Genomic DNA, 16,643 nt, shown 5'->3' with positions numbered 1-16,643 from the left:
ATGCTTCAATATTATAGAATCAAGTTCACGGAAACTCCATGAAGAAAGTAGGCATTATGATTATTCAGGGCAAGTTATTCCAGCACTTTGTTACTAGAGAGCCCTTCTTGTCTTTGAATAAGATTCAAGGTCTAACCTGTGCTAAGTGAGGGAAACACTAGTGCTTTCAGTGTCCTAGATAAAGATGGTCGCCCTGCACCACTCCGCACTCAGGGGAAGGCATCACCTCGGTTTGTCCCCTTGGCTTATCCTTCACATCCAGCTGTTCATGTGCATCACGTTGTCTTTCCTAAATGTCGTCAGAAAATCATGGCTTCTGGACATCCTAGTGGCCACTTTCACTAAGGCTACCCAAATTTTTCCTGAATTATCTTCAGAGTCATCCCCTCTCTACAACACACACACACACACACACACACACACACACACACACACACACACACACACACACACTATTCTTTATAGTAATTCCATGACCAGTTCTCCTTACTATCCAGAATGCTCTATTTAACACAGACATGACTGTGTTACCATACACACACATACACACACACACACACACACACACACACACACACCACTACAGTGATCCCATGACCAGTTCTCCTTACTATCCAGAATGCTCTAACCCTGTACACACACACACACACACACACACACACACACACACACACACACACACACACACACTATTCTTTATAGTAATTCCATGACCAGTTCTCCTTACTATCCAGAATGCTCTATCTAAGACAGCCATGACTGTGCTACCCTGCACAGAACCTTCCCTTGGATCACGGATGGCTCTGGATGAAGTTCATGTCTTCACGTGATTTTACAAGCCTCTGGCAACTCTTCTAACTCTTCACTTGTCTCTTCCCACTTCCGGGCCAAAGCACCAGCCCTGCTAGACTATTTTTAGATCCTAAGAGAAAGCTGTTTGCTCTTGTCTTCGTACATCGTGTTCCTTCGACAGTATACATGTAAGAATCAACTTTGCTTCCTTCAAGACAGAAACTAAAACAAAGGGTAAATCATGGTGTCAGGACATGGAGATGCCTGTGCTAACCACGGCCAGTAAACCCGGGACTGTCTAATCACAACACTTACCTCATTGATTTCTAGCTGGTTCTGAGTCACTAGAACCAGAATGTGTCCATAATGATGTGTCTGAATACAGACTTGCTTTCCTCAACTGTTTATGCATACAATATTTAACTGCCTCCTAAATTCCAGTCGGCAATCAAAAAGTGATATGACCATGTTATAGGATGTTTGGAAAGGAGGAACAGGGAAGGTCGATAGTTCATCATTATATAGAAAAATTAATGTAACTACTATTAGAGACCAGGGAGCAAGATCCTTGTAATCTGCTTACTGATGTTCTCAATGCAGTGTGTGTGTGTGTGTGTGTGTGTGTATGTGTGTGTGTGTGTGTGTGTGTGTGTGTGTGTGTGTGTGTGAGAGAGAGAGAGAGAGAGAGAGAGAGAGAGAGAGAGAGAGAGAGAGAGGTACAAATGTGTATATACATGTGTGTGCAGTTGTGTATACCTATGCATACATGTAGAGGCCAGAGGAGAATGTTGGGTATCCTCCTCTATGGCTCTCTGCTCTGTTCCTTTAAGGCATGCTTTCTCACTGGACATGAAGTTTTGTGATTTTTTTTTTTTTTTATAAATTGCTTTCGTTTGTTTATTAAGTAGATTTCTTTATTTTATTTTACAATACCATTCAGTTCTACATATCAGCCACGGGTTCCCCTATTCTCCCCCCACCCACACCCTCCCCTTACCCCCAACCTACCCCCCATTCCCACCTCCTCCAGGGCAAATCCTCTCCCGAGGACTGCAATCAACCTGGTAGACTCAGTCCAGGGAGGTCCAGTCCCTTCCTCCCAGACTGAGCCAAGTGTCCCTGCATAAGCTCCAGGTTTCAAACAGCCAACTCATGCAATGAGCACAGGACTTGGTCCCACTGCCTAGTTGCCTCCTAAACTGATCAAGCCAATCAACTGTCTCACCTATTCAGAGGGCCTGATCCAGCTGAGGGGGCCCCTCAGCCTTTGGTTCATAGTTCATGTGTTTCCATTCATTTGGCTATTTTTTTTCAATAATTGAGTAGAACCGAAATTTATTATATACAGTCGTCCTAGGGACCTCCATACTATATATATAGCCTCTATGGTTCTATGGGCTATGGTTTGATTATTCTTTATTTTATATCTAGAATCCACTTATGAGTGAGTACATACCATGACTGTCTTTCTGGGTTTGGGTTACCTCACTCAGGATGATTTTTTCTAGTTGAGCTTGATGATTTTTATATAGGCTGGACACAACCCTCAATGATTCTCCTGCTCCATCCTCCCTTCTGTCCAGCACTGGGGTGACAGCCCACATGTGGCCACACATGTCTTTTCAGGTGGACTCAAACTCAGGTCCTCACGCTTGTGCAGGTGCTCTTACCCCTAAGTCAGCTCCCCAATCAACAATGATGTGTTTAAAATTTAAGTGATAAATATCTGAGTGGAGGGTGACTGACCTATGACCCTGGTGTATAGAATTCAGATAGTCTTGAATATGGCACCACAGTCCATTCAGCAGCTTTGGAGATTTCAAGTGTTTTCTATTGTTGATGGAGACAGTAAGACAAGAGGGTCCTGGAACACACCACAGAAGCAAAATGTAGGCAGAGAACTAGGCGTTTTCCTTCAGTGAAGGCTGGGGAAATGACAGATGATCCTTGATGATCACCAGCACCGGGTAAGACCAGGACTGACCTTGAGGTGGATCAGGGAACAGTAGACACAGGCCGTGCCACAAGATAAGAGGGGCATTGTTTGTTTTCTTCGACAATGAGGAACTAATGCTCCTTACATGAGTAACACATACCATCAGCAAAATGAACTACTCGGCATCATGTTAGAAGAGCAAGTGAAAACTACCTAGAAAAATTTCTGTTAGTCAAAGAAATAAATGAAGTAATTTGATTAGAAATTTTTATTATTTTCAAAGATTCAAAGTCATGAAAGCTAATTGGAAAAACTGAGTGGCTGTGCCAGACCGAGAGGAAGTAAGGGGAAAATGAAATGAAACAAGTGATTCTGACCTATGGGCTTCGTGTTCATAACCCTTGAGACAACTGACGGAACTCAGAGTCTGAGATGGTAGCAATATATCCCCATCAGTTTCTTAATCTGGATGCTCATGATATAGCTGTGTAGGAAAACGTCTTCTGTGTTAAAAATCGACATCAAGGTACTCAGGAATATGGGACATGTGGGCAGTTCACTTTCACATTCTCACGGAAACTTTCTGTGGTTACTGTACTTGGGGCTTTTCTCAAAAACTGAATTTTCTTCACTTAAAAATTATATTATTTGTGTACAACACAGCTTGTGTGTGGAGGTCAGAGGGCAACCTGCAAGAGTCAGGTCATCAGACTTGGTGGCAGGCTAAGCCATCTTGTCAGCCTCCAGAAAGTTTTAAGTAGACTCTCAAGAAGTGTGTCATGGGATTGGTATTTTTAAAACTGCCTTAGTGAGTCTCATACACCCAGGGTCAGAGTTCTGTTACAGAATTTTCATTAGGATAAAAGGGGAAATGCTACATGCTTTCATTCCATGGATGAAACACTAAGCAAACTATTGCCCCTTTCCTCTCAAAAAACATATACTGAAGTGCTTTTACAAGTAGGATAATCTCAGTGTGGTGGCACATGCCTTTAATCCCAGCACTTAGAAGGCAGAAGCAGGCAGATCTCTGTGAGTCTGAGGCCAGCCAGTGCTACAGTAATATCTTGTCTCAAAGAAAAAAGTCACGGTATGAAAGAGTGTCACGTAGAAGTATGTATGCACAAACAGACCCCGTACTGGAGTATCAGGAACACCTGTTCATTTAAGACCCTGTGCCATTTGACAAGGCAAGTACTGTCATCGATCTTCAGTTCACAGAGTGAGGAAACCAGGGATCAGTGAGATCAGCAGTTTGCTGGGAAGTTATTTGATTGCTGGTGCTCCTTTTACAGTATAGGGAAGCACAGTACTGGGAACACACACATGGGCCTCTGGCCCCAGATGAACAGGGTCGTGGGGCAACAGGAACTCTCTTAAGCTATGCACACTGTGTCCATTAATGACCATGCATACTCCTTCCACGAACATCCACGATCCCAGCCTCCCAGTCTGTAGCCTTGCTGTAAATGGTCCCGATTTAGTTGTGTCCTAAGAAGCAGAATGTGAGGACAAACTGTGGAAAAGCCCTCAGGTTTTCACTAACAGTTGCCACAAAGCTGTCCAACATTGCAACTTGAGAGCCCACTTTACTTCAGCCTCATCTGCACTGGGTATCACCTCCTTAACAGCCTGCCCACACCAGAAGGTGAGACACGCTCCGGTGACTCGCTGAGCTCACCATTCTTCTTCCTAATGTTTTCTTCAGTACAGAAACTTCAGAACATCAGAGTTGCAGCTCGCGGAGTATCAGAGGACCCTGACAGTGAAGTCATCCTAGGATGCCTCATATTATAAATCCATCATGGCCATTTGCTCCTATGACCACAAAGCTGGCCTTGTCATGACTAGTGGCATCCACAGAAAGCAGAGTTCTACATTCATAACTCGAGAGAAAGCCAAGTAGCATACTACAGAGTTAAGCCCCAACTAAGAGAACATTCTTGGCTCTAGCAGCATTCCCAATTACATTATACTGATATTAGAAGTGGGCACAGGAGGAAACGTGAATTATCCAAGATCACGTTAAGCAGTACTTAGCCACATGCTGGGCGCTGACACTGACAAAACTCTAACTTCTAGATTTTGAGTAATTCTCTAAATTTCAAGGTACTAATTTGAAATGAAATATCAGGTATAGTTTGGTCAGACTTTTTTTTTCTTTTTTGGTAAGACTAAGCACCTCTCCTTGCATTCAAGCTGGGCAAAGCAACCCAGTATAAGGAATAGGTTTTCAAAAGCCAGCTAAAGCCTTAGGACAGCCCTTGTTCCCACTGCTATGAGTCCCACAAGTAGACCAAGCCACACAACTATCTACATAGAGCGGGCCCAGTTCTGTCCCACACAGGCTCTCTGGTTGTCGGTTTACACTCTGTGAGCCCCTATGATCCAGGTTAGCTGTTTCTGTGGTTTTCTTGTGATGTCCTTGACTCCTCTGGCTCCTACAACTCTTCCTCCTTCTAAAGTTCACAATACTAATTTGCAATGAAATATACAGTATAGTTTGGTTAGACATATTTTAATCCTTTTACATTTAAATGTCTTTCTAAACTGTGACCAATAATAATCTGTTTCAAATTATATGAACAGAAGTCACAGGTATACATTGATAATATTTTAATGGAAAGAAAGCAAATGGTTAACAGGATTTCAGCTTCACTGAGTAACAGAATCTATTCAAACCTAACGTATAAGTGTCAAAAGGAGAAGGGAATGTTGTTATAAACTGAACTTATAGTAAACACTACTTTTTTGATAATTAAAAATAAAACCTGTTATATTTATCAAGTGCATTTAAAATTTACACTAAGGTACAAAGTTTAAGTAAGATTTTAGTAACCTGATGTCTTCAGCTATACCAGAAAATCTTGATGAAGATAATGGAGTAACCCTCTATAAAAATACAACTATAAGCTGATAAAAATTAGTTATTCCTAAGACATATAAATGACCCAATGGTTGTCATAAAAGGAGAGACACTCATACAGAGTTGGAGAAAGGCCATCTTCTCATTAAGTTCTAAACAAATTCTCAAGTCAGTTAGGGTCCTGTTTGTATCTTATTGAGAAGAGAACTAGGTAAAACATATCTATAATCTATCTGGGGAAATAAATTTAAGTGAGTAAGAAAACTTTTATAAAATGTAAGTTATAACAATAAGAATATATTTTGTTGGCACATACTTAATATAAAAACCAGACACAGGTATATGAAAATTACTCAATGAGTGATAATATATAACATAAGGATGGGATATTTAATATGTAACAATGTGATAGCTCACATAAAATGTCAAACAAATTCCATGTGGTTTAACGTTTCCATTATAGGAAAATAAAAAGTAAATATTTGAGAAATGGCTTTCTAATGTGACTTTAAAGGCAGAAATAATCTTAAAAAGCCTAATGGATTTTATTATACAAGTAAGAATCAATAAAATAAAACTAAAAGAACTAATGAAATTCAATTTTTTAAGAAAGATTCTTTTGTGTCACCCTCTGGAGTACCTAGGACCGTGGGTGCATGCTTGGATATATTTATTAAATCTATTGAGTTATTAGTATAAAGTTATTGGATGGCCAAGAACCAGTGTAATCCCAGACTATGGAATGGTTTGAAATGTACAAGGACTGTGGAGATCACTGGTGCACCTGGAGTAGAGGCAGGATTCCCATGCTGTTTGTCTTACCTCTAGAAGCCCATCGTCTGGCAGATCTGTGCAGTGAACAGCATTCTGAATCTTGGTTTTACCAAAGATTGCTCTGAGGGTCTCAGGACGTAAATGCCGGGCAATTTCCTATGAAATACACACATACGTATAGGTTAAAGTCAGTAAAAAGGTATTAGTAAGAAAAAGGATTAGCTACATGAAACATCTTAATTATTTTATTTTATAAAATCCAAGTTATACATTGAGGGTGCTAATTTTTCTGGGAAACAAAATGAATATATGAAAATTTTGACCACTGAAAATTTTATATTTACCAGTATACATTTTTTAAATATAAAAAAATCTTAGTACTGAATTACTGTAGAGAAGATGAGGGAGGGGGGGAGGGAGAGAGGGAGGGAGAGAGAGAGAGAGCACAACATGTATGTCAGTTCTCTCCCACCATAAGGGTCTCAGGGATTGAGCTCAGTTGTCTGTCTTGGCATCAGGCTCCTTTACCTGCTGAGTCACCTTTCCTGCCCTGGTGTGGGGGTTGGAATAAGAGTGGCGCCCATGGGCTCATATGTTTGAATGCTTGGTCACCAGGGAGTGAAACTATTTGAAAGGATGAGAAGAATTAGGAGGTGTGGCCTTGTTGGAGTAGGTTTGGTCTTGTTGGAAGAAGTGCGTCACTGTGGGTGGGCTTTGAGGTTTCAAAAACCCATGTCAGACCCAGGCCCCATCCTTTCTCTCTGCGCTGGATCAGGATGCAGCTCTCAGCTACCTCTCTCAGCACCCCTGCCTGCTGCTGCTGCTGCTGCTGCTGCTGCTGTGCTCCCCACACCACACCACACCTGCCTGCTGCTGCTGTGCTCCCCACACCACACCTGCTGCTGTGCTCCCCACACCACACCTGCTGCTGTGCTCCCCACACCACACCTGCTGCTGTGCTCCCCACACCACACCTGCCTGCTGCTGCTGTGCTCCCCACACCACACCTGCTGCTGTGCTCCCCACACCACACCTGCCTGCTGCTGCTGTGCTCCCCACACCACACCTGCCTGCTGCTGCTGTGCTCCCCACACACCTGCTGCTGCTGCTGTGCTCCCCACACCACACCTGCCTGCTGCTGTGCTCCCCACACCACACCTGCTGCTGCTGTGCTCCCCACACCACACCTGCTGCTGCTGCTGTGCTCCCCACACCACACCTGCCTGCTGCTGCTGCTGTGCTCCCCACACCACACCTGCCTGCTGCTGCTGTGCTCCCCACACCACACCTGCTGCTGCTGCACTCCCCACACCACACCTGCCTGCTGCTGTGCTCCCCACACCACACCTGCCTGCTGCTGTGCTCCCACACCACACCTGCCTGCTGCTGTGCTCCCCACACACCTGCCTGCTGCTGTGCTCCCCACACCACACCTGCCTGCTGCTGTGCTCCCCACACCACACCTGCTGCTGCTGTGCTCCCCACACCACACCTGCCTGCCGTGAGCGATGGTAATGGACCCTCCCTCTGACGCTGTAAGTCAGCCCCCAATTAGATGCTTTCTTTAGGCACTGCCCTGCTTGCGGTGTCTTCACAGCATTAGAACAAAGGTAACTAAGATACACACACACAGCAAGGCCTTTTCTGTGGCCCAGTGTATAACACGTTGTACTGGGAGACAAACAATAATTACATTGCTTTTTACAATGGATTATTAGAACCACATCAAACAAGATTACTGTGAAAATTTTATAAGGTTAGTAACTATCTTAACTTTATTTAAAATGAACCAGTTTCATGGTACTGATTTTATAGTTTTAACAACTTTAAATCTGCTTAGTATTAGATCATCTTGAGGGAGAAAAATCGCCCTGGATTTAGTGAGGCTTAGATAGACAGCAATACAAGACCATGAAAAGGAAACAGTAACATTTGGGCAAAAGTCTTAGTAAGAAAGTGTGGACCTGTGTGATGGGGGAGGGAAAGATGATGAAAGGCAGACTAATGGGTTTGAGCTCAGCTCCTCAGGTAGAACGAAGGACCGAGACAGAAGTGAACTGGGAAACAGATCACCAGCGTAGCGGTTCTTAGATTAAGTGGAAATTCCAGGGTGAGGAAAGGATTGATAATCAGCAGTCTTAAGGTATAACCCTGGCTGGAGCCAAGGTGAGGGTTAGAATGTCGAAGAAAGAGAAGAACAGGTTGTGTGGCCAAGTTACTGAAGGACCGTCCACTTCTGTGGGCATAGAAATCAGAATGGTGCCAGGCATACCTAGGGTGCCTGGATACTGAGTAACATTCACAACAAATTAGGGATGCTTTCAAAGTATTCATTCATTTAATTATAGCCACATGTCACTGTAAGAACATGCTGAATCAACATACACTGAGTCTATATATTGAATGTGGCCCCATAGGTTAGCAATTCCCTACCATCTCACTGAATTATAATAGTCTAATGTGGCACAATGTACTTCCCACATGACTGTGGTGATACAAGTGTAAGTCATCATCCTCTGCCAGTCATATACCCATACAGTTATGCAGTCGGGAACAGCAGACAGTAACAGCAAAGGACTAAGTGACCAGTTTATGTATTTCTCATGCTATTCTTGTATTCTTGGGGTACTCCTACTTATTACAACAAGCAGCATGCCATGCTACTTGGGGACCATCCTCCACTCTGTCTGCTTAGGCCTTCATTTTGGATCATATAAAAAAGGTCTTGGTTAACTGAAATGTCATATATGCATATTACACATATAAACAACCTGAACATGAACGTGAAATGCCAAGAGCGATCTTTCCTCATCACAAGCCCCATTCATGCTCCAACAGATTCCCCTAATTATTCCTAACAGATTCCTGTTCTTCTATTAATACTCTATGATGAAAAAAAACCATGCACACACAATCCATACTTAACAAGCAGAAATATCTTCCAGATACAAGGCCACACTAAGCATCAACAATTTCATTTAGTACCATAAATAAATAATCCTTTAGAAAGAACATCAGTACTTATAAACGATAGGTTATGCTGAGAAAATTGGACTCCTTGAAGAGTAATATTTATTTGCACTTAAAGTCAACAGCCTTTCAAACCATCAAATTCCTGGCATATTCATGCTCATCAACAACCTGGTGCCCAGCTCCAAAGTGCTTGGTTATTTCACATCTCATCACAAGCACTTAAAATTCCGCTCAGGTAATCCTGCAGTGGGAGGGGAAATTCCATCTTAATGAATGCTGTCTAAGTCTATGGCAGTAAAAACAAAAAATTACCAAACAGTACGGTGACTAGCACAGAACTGAAAACAAAGAAGAGAATGTTTATTTCCTTATTCTAAGACTGTGAATGCTAAGACATTTGAATGCCACCGAGTACTGAACGGGTGGGTCTGTCTGTCCAGTGGGTAAAACACGTCCGGACAAAGCACAAATCGCTCCCGTAGTAAGCTGCTCTTTCAGGCTTCACTGCTGCAGGAGAGATGCAGGCAGGAAAAAGCTGCGTCACCTCTCCATGTCTGGCGAAATAAGCGGCACCTTCATTTACTCTTCCACCTTTTTACCCACAATGCCACCCACGCCGCTTTGGCACGGGGACAACAGTCTTTATATTTTCATAGATCCTCTTTATTTGGTAGCCTCTTGGATGTTAGCACTCTGGGTCATTCCCATGTTCCTGAAATTCCCCCTTCACTAATGCCACCCAGTGCCATGATCCAATCTCCTCCTCAGGCTCCTGGATTTCTCTTACCACCCACAGTTCAATCTTTTTTTTTTTTTTTTCCGTACCTTCTGGCTCTCTCTTTCCCATCACATTTAGTGCTGGACATGTCTCTCCAGATGACACTTTAGTCCCTGACTTCTGCCTTTACAACAACATCACCTGGTTATTCCACTGGAATTTTAAACTATCTGCCCAAACCTAATCCCATTATCTTCTTTCTAAGTGCTCCCTCTTCCTAATTCCCCGCTCCTCGTGAACAATTCACCGACATAATCTAGGCAAAAAGCTTTGGCGTCATCCCCAACTGCCTGCTTCCTTCTTGAGCCCACACCCAGCTTGTCACATCACAGGGATTTTCCCTTGTCACACCATTCCCCCCATGTCCCCTTCCTTCCCTACTGCTACAATTTACTCTCATGTTTAGACTCTAGTGGTCTCCTAACAGGCTTCCTCACCTCTACCATTACACTTTGATCCCATTTGTTTACACATATGCTCACTCTTGCCATCCATACAAACTTAACGACAAGGACATATGATCTTTACACAGCCAATACACTGAAAGCTCCTGAAAGGTGCATGGGGGATCAGTATGAAGGACTTAGATGAATGGGTGGATGAACCAAAGGATTAGTAAGGCCCAAGTTAGTCATTATGGGCGAGAGAGTAGAGAAACTCAGTTACTTGGCTACCAGTGCTCAAGGCTCCTTTTCGCTACATTTTGCAGGAGTGTTTATCTCCAGGAATTCTGAAGAAAACTCCTTTGACATATATAGAATCACCATTTGACTGACCTATACTTTTTATCTTCGTGTATGTATATGATGTGTGTGCGCGTGGGGAGGGCATGTATGTGCCACAGGGCATGCATGGAGGTCAAAGGATGACCTCAGATGTCGATCATTGCTTTATACCTTGTTTGATATGGAGTCGCACTATTTGCCACAATGTACAATAACCTCACTGGCTCAAAAGCTTCTGGAGATTTCCATGTCTCTCCTCCATGTCACCAGAGAACACTGAGATTACAGATACACACCATCATGCCTGGCTTTGCATGGATTCTGAGGATCTGAACTCAGGTCCTCATACTTGTGTGGCAAACACTGATCAATTCATCTATTTGTGTATTGATGGTTTTGTTTATCAGAATTTTGCAAACTAGGGCACATATGACTGAGAATGGAATTGAGAACCCTGCTTTGGGACTTAGGATAATGTCAACAACTAAAATGCCACATGAGATGGGGACAATCAGAGTAGTATTGCAATATTAAGACAAATTTGAATTCCCTCCAGAACTAAGGTGTCTTCTGGTACAGACACACACTTAAGGATAGCCACTATAAACATCAGAGTATGTTACAGTACATGATTTTTCTGCTCATTTTTTAGGATTATACATTTTTTAAAAATAAATTCTGCTACAGTGCATTAACTCACATATTTTTCTTGCCCTTCTGTGGTGATATTGTGTTCCCCAACATATTGGGCACCATAATAAACTTATCTGGGGTCAGAGAACAGAACAGCCAGTAGATAGACATAGAGGCCAGAAAACGGTGGCACACACACCTTTAATCCTAGCACTCTGGAGGCTGAGATCCATCTGGATCTCTGTGAGTTCAAAGCCACACTGGAAACAGTCAGGGATGGTGACACACGCCTTTAATCCCAGGAAGTGATGGCAGGAAGCAGAAAGGTATATAAGGAACTAGAGGCTTTTTAGTCTGTTAAGCTTTTAGGCTTTTAGCAGCAGTTCAGCTGAGATCCATTCGGATGAGGACTCAGAGGCTTCCAGTTTGTGGAAACAGGATCAGCTGAGGAATTGGCGAGGTGAGGAAGCTGTGGCTTGTTCTCTCTCTGATCTTCCAGCATTCACCCCAATACCTGGCTCCAGATTTGTTTTTTATTAATAAGACTTTTTAAGATTTGTGATAGATCCTTCCCTCCCCTCCATCACTCCTATCCTTCCTTCCATTTCCTATTTCTTGCTGGGTATCAAACCCAAGGATTCACACATGCTAAGAAACCACTTTATCACTCAACTCTACCTACAGACTTTCTTTTATTCACCCTGAGACACCGTCTCACCAAATTGCCCAGCCTGTTCTTAAACTTACAATCCCTTACCCCAGTTTCCTGAGCAGCTGGGATTACAACCTGTGCCACCACTTTTAGCTAATTCACATTCTTACGGATGACCCTGGGGCATAAAACTTGGAGGCAAGAGTCTCACATAGGGAGAATAAACTCTTCCTCACAGTTACAATAGTGTGCATATTTCCTTGGTTATATATTTTTTTTAAAAAGGAATCATTTTGATAAGACGGGTGATAGATATAGCTTGTAATTCTACCTGCTTGGGTGACTGAGGGAGTCACCCAATATTCTATGTATGGGTTTTTGCCTGCGTGTATATGTATGTACCATGCGCATGCCTGGTGCCCTGGCAGCCAGAAGAGGATGAAGAACTGGAGTTACAGATAGTTGTCAACCACCATGTGGGGGATAGGAAGGAATCTAGGAATCGTGCTCAGGTCCTCCAGAGAGCAGCCTGTGCTCTTAACCTCTTAGCCATCTCTCCAGCCACAAGAATCACAATCTTGAAGCCTGTCTGAGGCTACAGGGTGAGTTCAAGGCCAGTCTAGACAATTTGAAAAGCTCAAAAGCTCAGTGGTAGGACATATGCCTATCATGTGCAAGACTCTGGAATTAGCACCCAGCGCCACCACACACACACACACACACGCACACACACGCACACACGCACGCATGCACGCACGCACGCACACGCATGCACGCACAAGAGGAGGGGTAAGGAGAGAGGAGGAGAAGAGAGAAAGAGACACAATCATGTGTTCAGAATGTGTTGAATTATTCCATTAATGAGACTGTTTAATAAATCAGAGCACGTTACTTGGATAACTTTACTTAGAGTTGCTGTCAACAGGAAACAGTTTTTCTCAGTGTCTTCTTTGAGAGCTTTTTCCCCCTACCAAGTTTACAGGAAAAAACAAAAACCAGCTCACTCCATCTCCTCATTCTCATTGAGATTATTTGGTCTCTGCTTTTTTTCCACCAAAGCACTGCTCAGGGCCTATTACAAAAATTCACCTTTTCTCTTATACAATTGGAACAAAGTATTCATTTTAAAGACAAATGCCAACTCTCAATTTTGATATAACTGAATATCTTAGAAAACAACAGGAAACGTGGCTTCAGAACTGCCACCCAATAGAGCCTGGGCTGAATGCTGAGCAAGTCCAGTCCCGGCACTCACACTGCTGGATGTCACCTGTCATATCACCTTCCCCACATCCCACTCTCAGTCACTCACCAACTCAGCTTCTCTTCCCTCATCCACGTTGCCCCAGACACCCAGGCTAGATACCACTGGGCTAGTCCAACATTTTAAAGCCCACACACGAGTACCTATTTCTTTACTGTTCTGTGTTGTATCCTAAATGGCACACTTTGCCTAGTATACAGTAGTTGCTCAACTGATTTTCAGTAAGTGTGTAATTTTTATGACCCTCTTCCCAGAGGTGGAAAATCTATTTTAATACCTCTGATAGCATTCGGTACATCTCACACAAGGATTGACTTTACATACGATGTCTGCATTGCACTGATCCTTCTAAGTATTCAAACACTGTGCACTATGGTTTATGAAATACACATATTTCTAAAAAACTTGAGCACCAAGACCTCTACACAGACTGAATTGCAAAGCGTTACCTGGGAACTCTGAGAAATACAGCACACTGACTAGAACGTACACATAGGACCTCAAGAACATTCCAGTATTGCTACTGCATCCAGTTGCAGCCACTTCTCACTGCTGCTCTTGGATGAAGATTTGCCAGGTACAGTCTTGACTGAAACCTGAGATGTGCACAAGTAACAAATTAGCCCCCACAGGCCCCAGCTCTCTACAGCCCTGTACAGCTCTCAAGTAGACAGCTTCATAGGAACCCACGGGGTAACTAGAACACACCATCTCAGTGTGTAGACCTGCACTATTTTTCATATATATATAATAAATAAATCCACTCAAATTCCTGAAGGTATCTTTTGTGAGAAGTGCATCTCTCAGAGGACACATCAGAAAAATCAGCCTTTGAGGACAGATACCTTACGACTATTTTACTGGGTTTTGTTCTGCCTTGTTTGAATGAGCGTGCTTTATGGCAAAAGACAAGAAGTGGGTCCCAAATGTTCGGCTATCTTTAAATTTCAGGCTAAAATGGTGGTGCCATAATCTGTTCAGTACAGTGTTGAAACCTGACAATCCAGTCATGTCCACATAGCAAGTTACTCAAAATGAATCCAGGTCCTGCCTCTGGGTGTACTCCTTCCTGTGGCCACTCACCAAGGGTATCCATCCATTTAACTGTATGACCATGCTATTCTCCCCAGTCTCCAAGAAACACACCTAGCTCAGCTAGGGAGAGAAGCACTCGCTCTGCACTTCCATAGGGATCAACAATTACCACACTGTAGCTGTTCTCCAGGGAGTTTAATTTCGAACCGTCATTTAGTACTTACTAAAATCGGAGTTAGAAAAGCATCTATATAGAAGTGATTAAAGGAAATAAAATGCATCCATCATTTCTTTCAGAGGCATATGCAGAAATTCTGCAACAGCGGTGGGCCAGAGACTGCTGACTTCTTTTATACTTGTGACTCACGAGGGTGATACCATCAGCTTCTTGCTGGGACACTGGTTATCACGGAGGACAGTGAGTGCTGGGCCACATGGGGTGTTCTCCTGAGATTCAGGAAGAAATTCTCTTCCAAGTTTAGGAAAACTCGGGCTTTTGGTGAACAATCCATTTGTTTCATGCCCAATGAATTCATAGAATTTGGTTGCTGTAAGTCTAAAAACCAAATTATATTACTTTCAACTACAGAATCTAAGGCAGGGTTTCTGGCATCCACTGCCTCATTGAGCCCCATTTGTCCTATTACCTGATGTTTTCACTTATTTTATATCTACTATATTGTATACATTTAAAAGTTTCCCTAAGTTTTTACTGAAAAAGGAAGTCTGAAATAAATGCACACATGAAGGATGGTGTTGTAAGTTTTTCAAAAGATACAAAGTCAATTTCCAGTACAAGCATCACATGTCAGCAGGTATTTTGGAAACTACAGCGCTTTTCCCCTATAAGAACTCTCTGGTGCAGCCCTCTCACAATGAATGTTTAAAAAGCATAAAATGCCATTTTATTCACTCACTATTTCAAGTTTTGAAGGATTTATTTACCTTATATTATTAAGCCATTTAAAATAGTGAAATACCTGTTTAAACTATTTGCAGTATTTATTCACCATTATTGTTATTTTTTATACTATGATATTTTGTTGATAAGTGACTCATTAGGAAAAAAAGGCTGACTTTTGGCTCATTTTTCCATAAACGTGAAAAAAGCCTTCAGAAATTACAAGTCATAAATAACACAAATATTTATTAGGATGGAAATATTTTGTGTAGTTATTTTAATTCTTTACCCTTTAATCGATCTTTTCTTTTACAGTATCTTTCATCATTTTTATTTGTAATATCTAGTACAATGAAAACGCTATATAAATACAGTGCTGAGGACACAGTGACAAGAGCAGTGTCCTTCTGCTTTCCTCCATGTCCCTCCTGTCTTATGCTTCCTCCCTGTTACCTCCCCTCCCCCCTCACAGCTTGTGACTGTTGCCAGCCCCACAACTCTCCCTTCAGGCCTCTTCTATCCCATCTCATGGGTCCCTTTCTAGTATCCTGGCTTCTCTCAAACTTACTCCCAGCTGAATACATATATTAATGTTTAGAAGCTTTATCTGCATATGAAAGGACACACGGTATTCATATTTTCGAGCCTAGGTAGTCTTGCTTACATAATATTTTCCAGTTCTATCCATTTCCCTGAAGACTCCATCATCTCATTTCTATTTACAATGGCATGAAACTCCGTTGTGTGTGTGTGTGTGTGTGTGTGTGCGCGTGCGTGCGTGCGTGCGTGTGTGTACATTTTCATTATCTAGTCATCCACTGACGGGCACCTAGGCTGACTTTGCTTCCTTGCTATTGTGAAAAGAGCTGCAGGACACACGTGTGTGAGTCTTTCTGTAGGCTGCAGAGCTCACTGGATATCTGTGCAGAAGTGATAAGGGTAGGTCACAAGGTAAATCGGTTTTCAGTGTTCTGAGAGGCTACCTCACTGCTTCCATAGGGGCTGTCTCAGTCTACACTCCCACCTGCAGTGGATCAAGGCTCCTTTTCCTCCACATTCTCTCCAGAATTTTTCCTCATTTGTTTCCTGGTGATTGATAAGCTAAGTTACAGAAAATCCTATTTTTAAATCATGCAATGATACATGGACTTACGTAATTCAACCATTTAAAAATGTAATTGTTTATATATTGGATTCTGCTTTCAAATGTAATTAAAGGAGAGATTTGAAATGCAGCAATTCAATAAATTCTCAGAATCTATTACTCCCAGTACTTACGCTAATAGATTACTGGCTGATCAGCTTTCCTTTTCT

General features: G+C 42.5%; 1 protein-coding gene across 5 annotated transcripts in view; it reads right to left on the bottom strand.

The window, feature by feature from the left end:
- The window catches only part of Nme7 (NME/NM23 family member 7), a 153,824-nt gene that overhangs the window by 34,193 nt on the left and 102,988 nt on the right, over positions 1 to 16,643 (bottom strand). For all 5 annotated transcript variants that reach the window (XM_076547889.1, XM_076547890.1, XM_076547887.1 and 2 more), the window contains one exon: positions 6,417 to 6,524. In XM_076547889.1, the coding sequence (XP_076404004.1) occupies positions 6,417 to 6,524 (108 nt within the window). The remainder of the gene's footprint in view (positions 1 to 6,416; positions 6,525 to 16,643) is intronic.

This window comes from Peromyscus maniculatus, chromosome 11 (assembly GCF_049852395.1).
Source record: "Peromyscus maniculatus bairdii isolate BWxNUB_F1_BW_parent chromosome 11, HU_Pman_BW_mat_3.1, whole genome shotgun sequence".
In the NCBI taxonomy this organism is placed as follows: Eukaryota; Metazoa; Chordata; class Mammalia; order Rodentia; family Cricetidae; genus Peromyscus; species Peromyscus maniculatus.
This window is presented reverse-complemented; position numbering and strand designations above follow the sequence as displayed.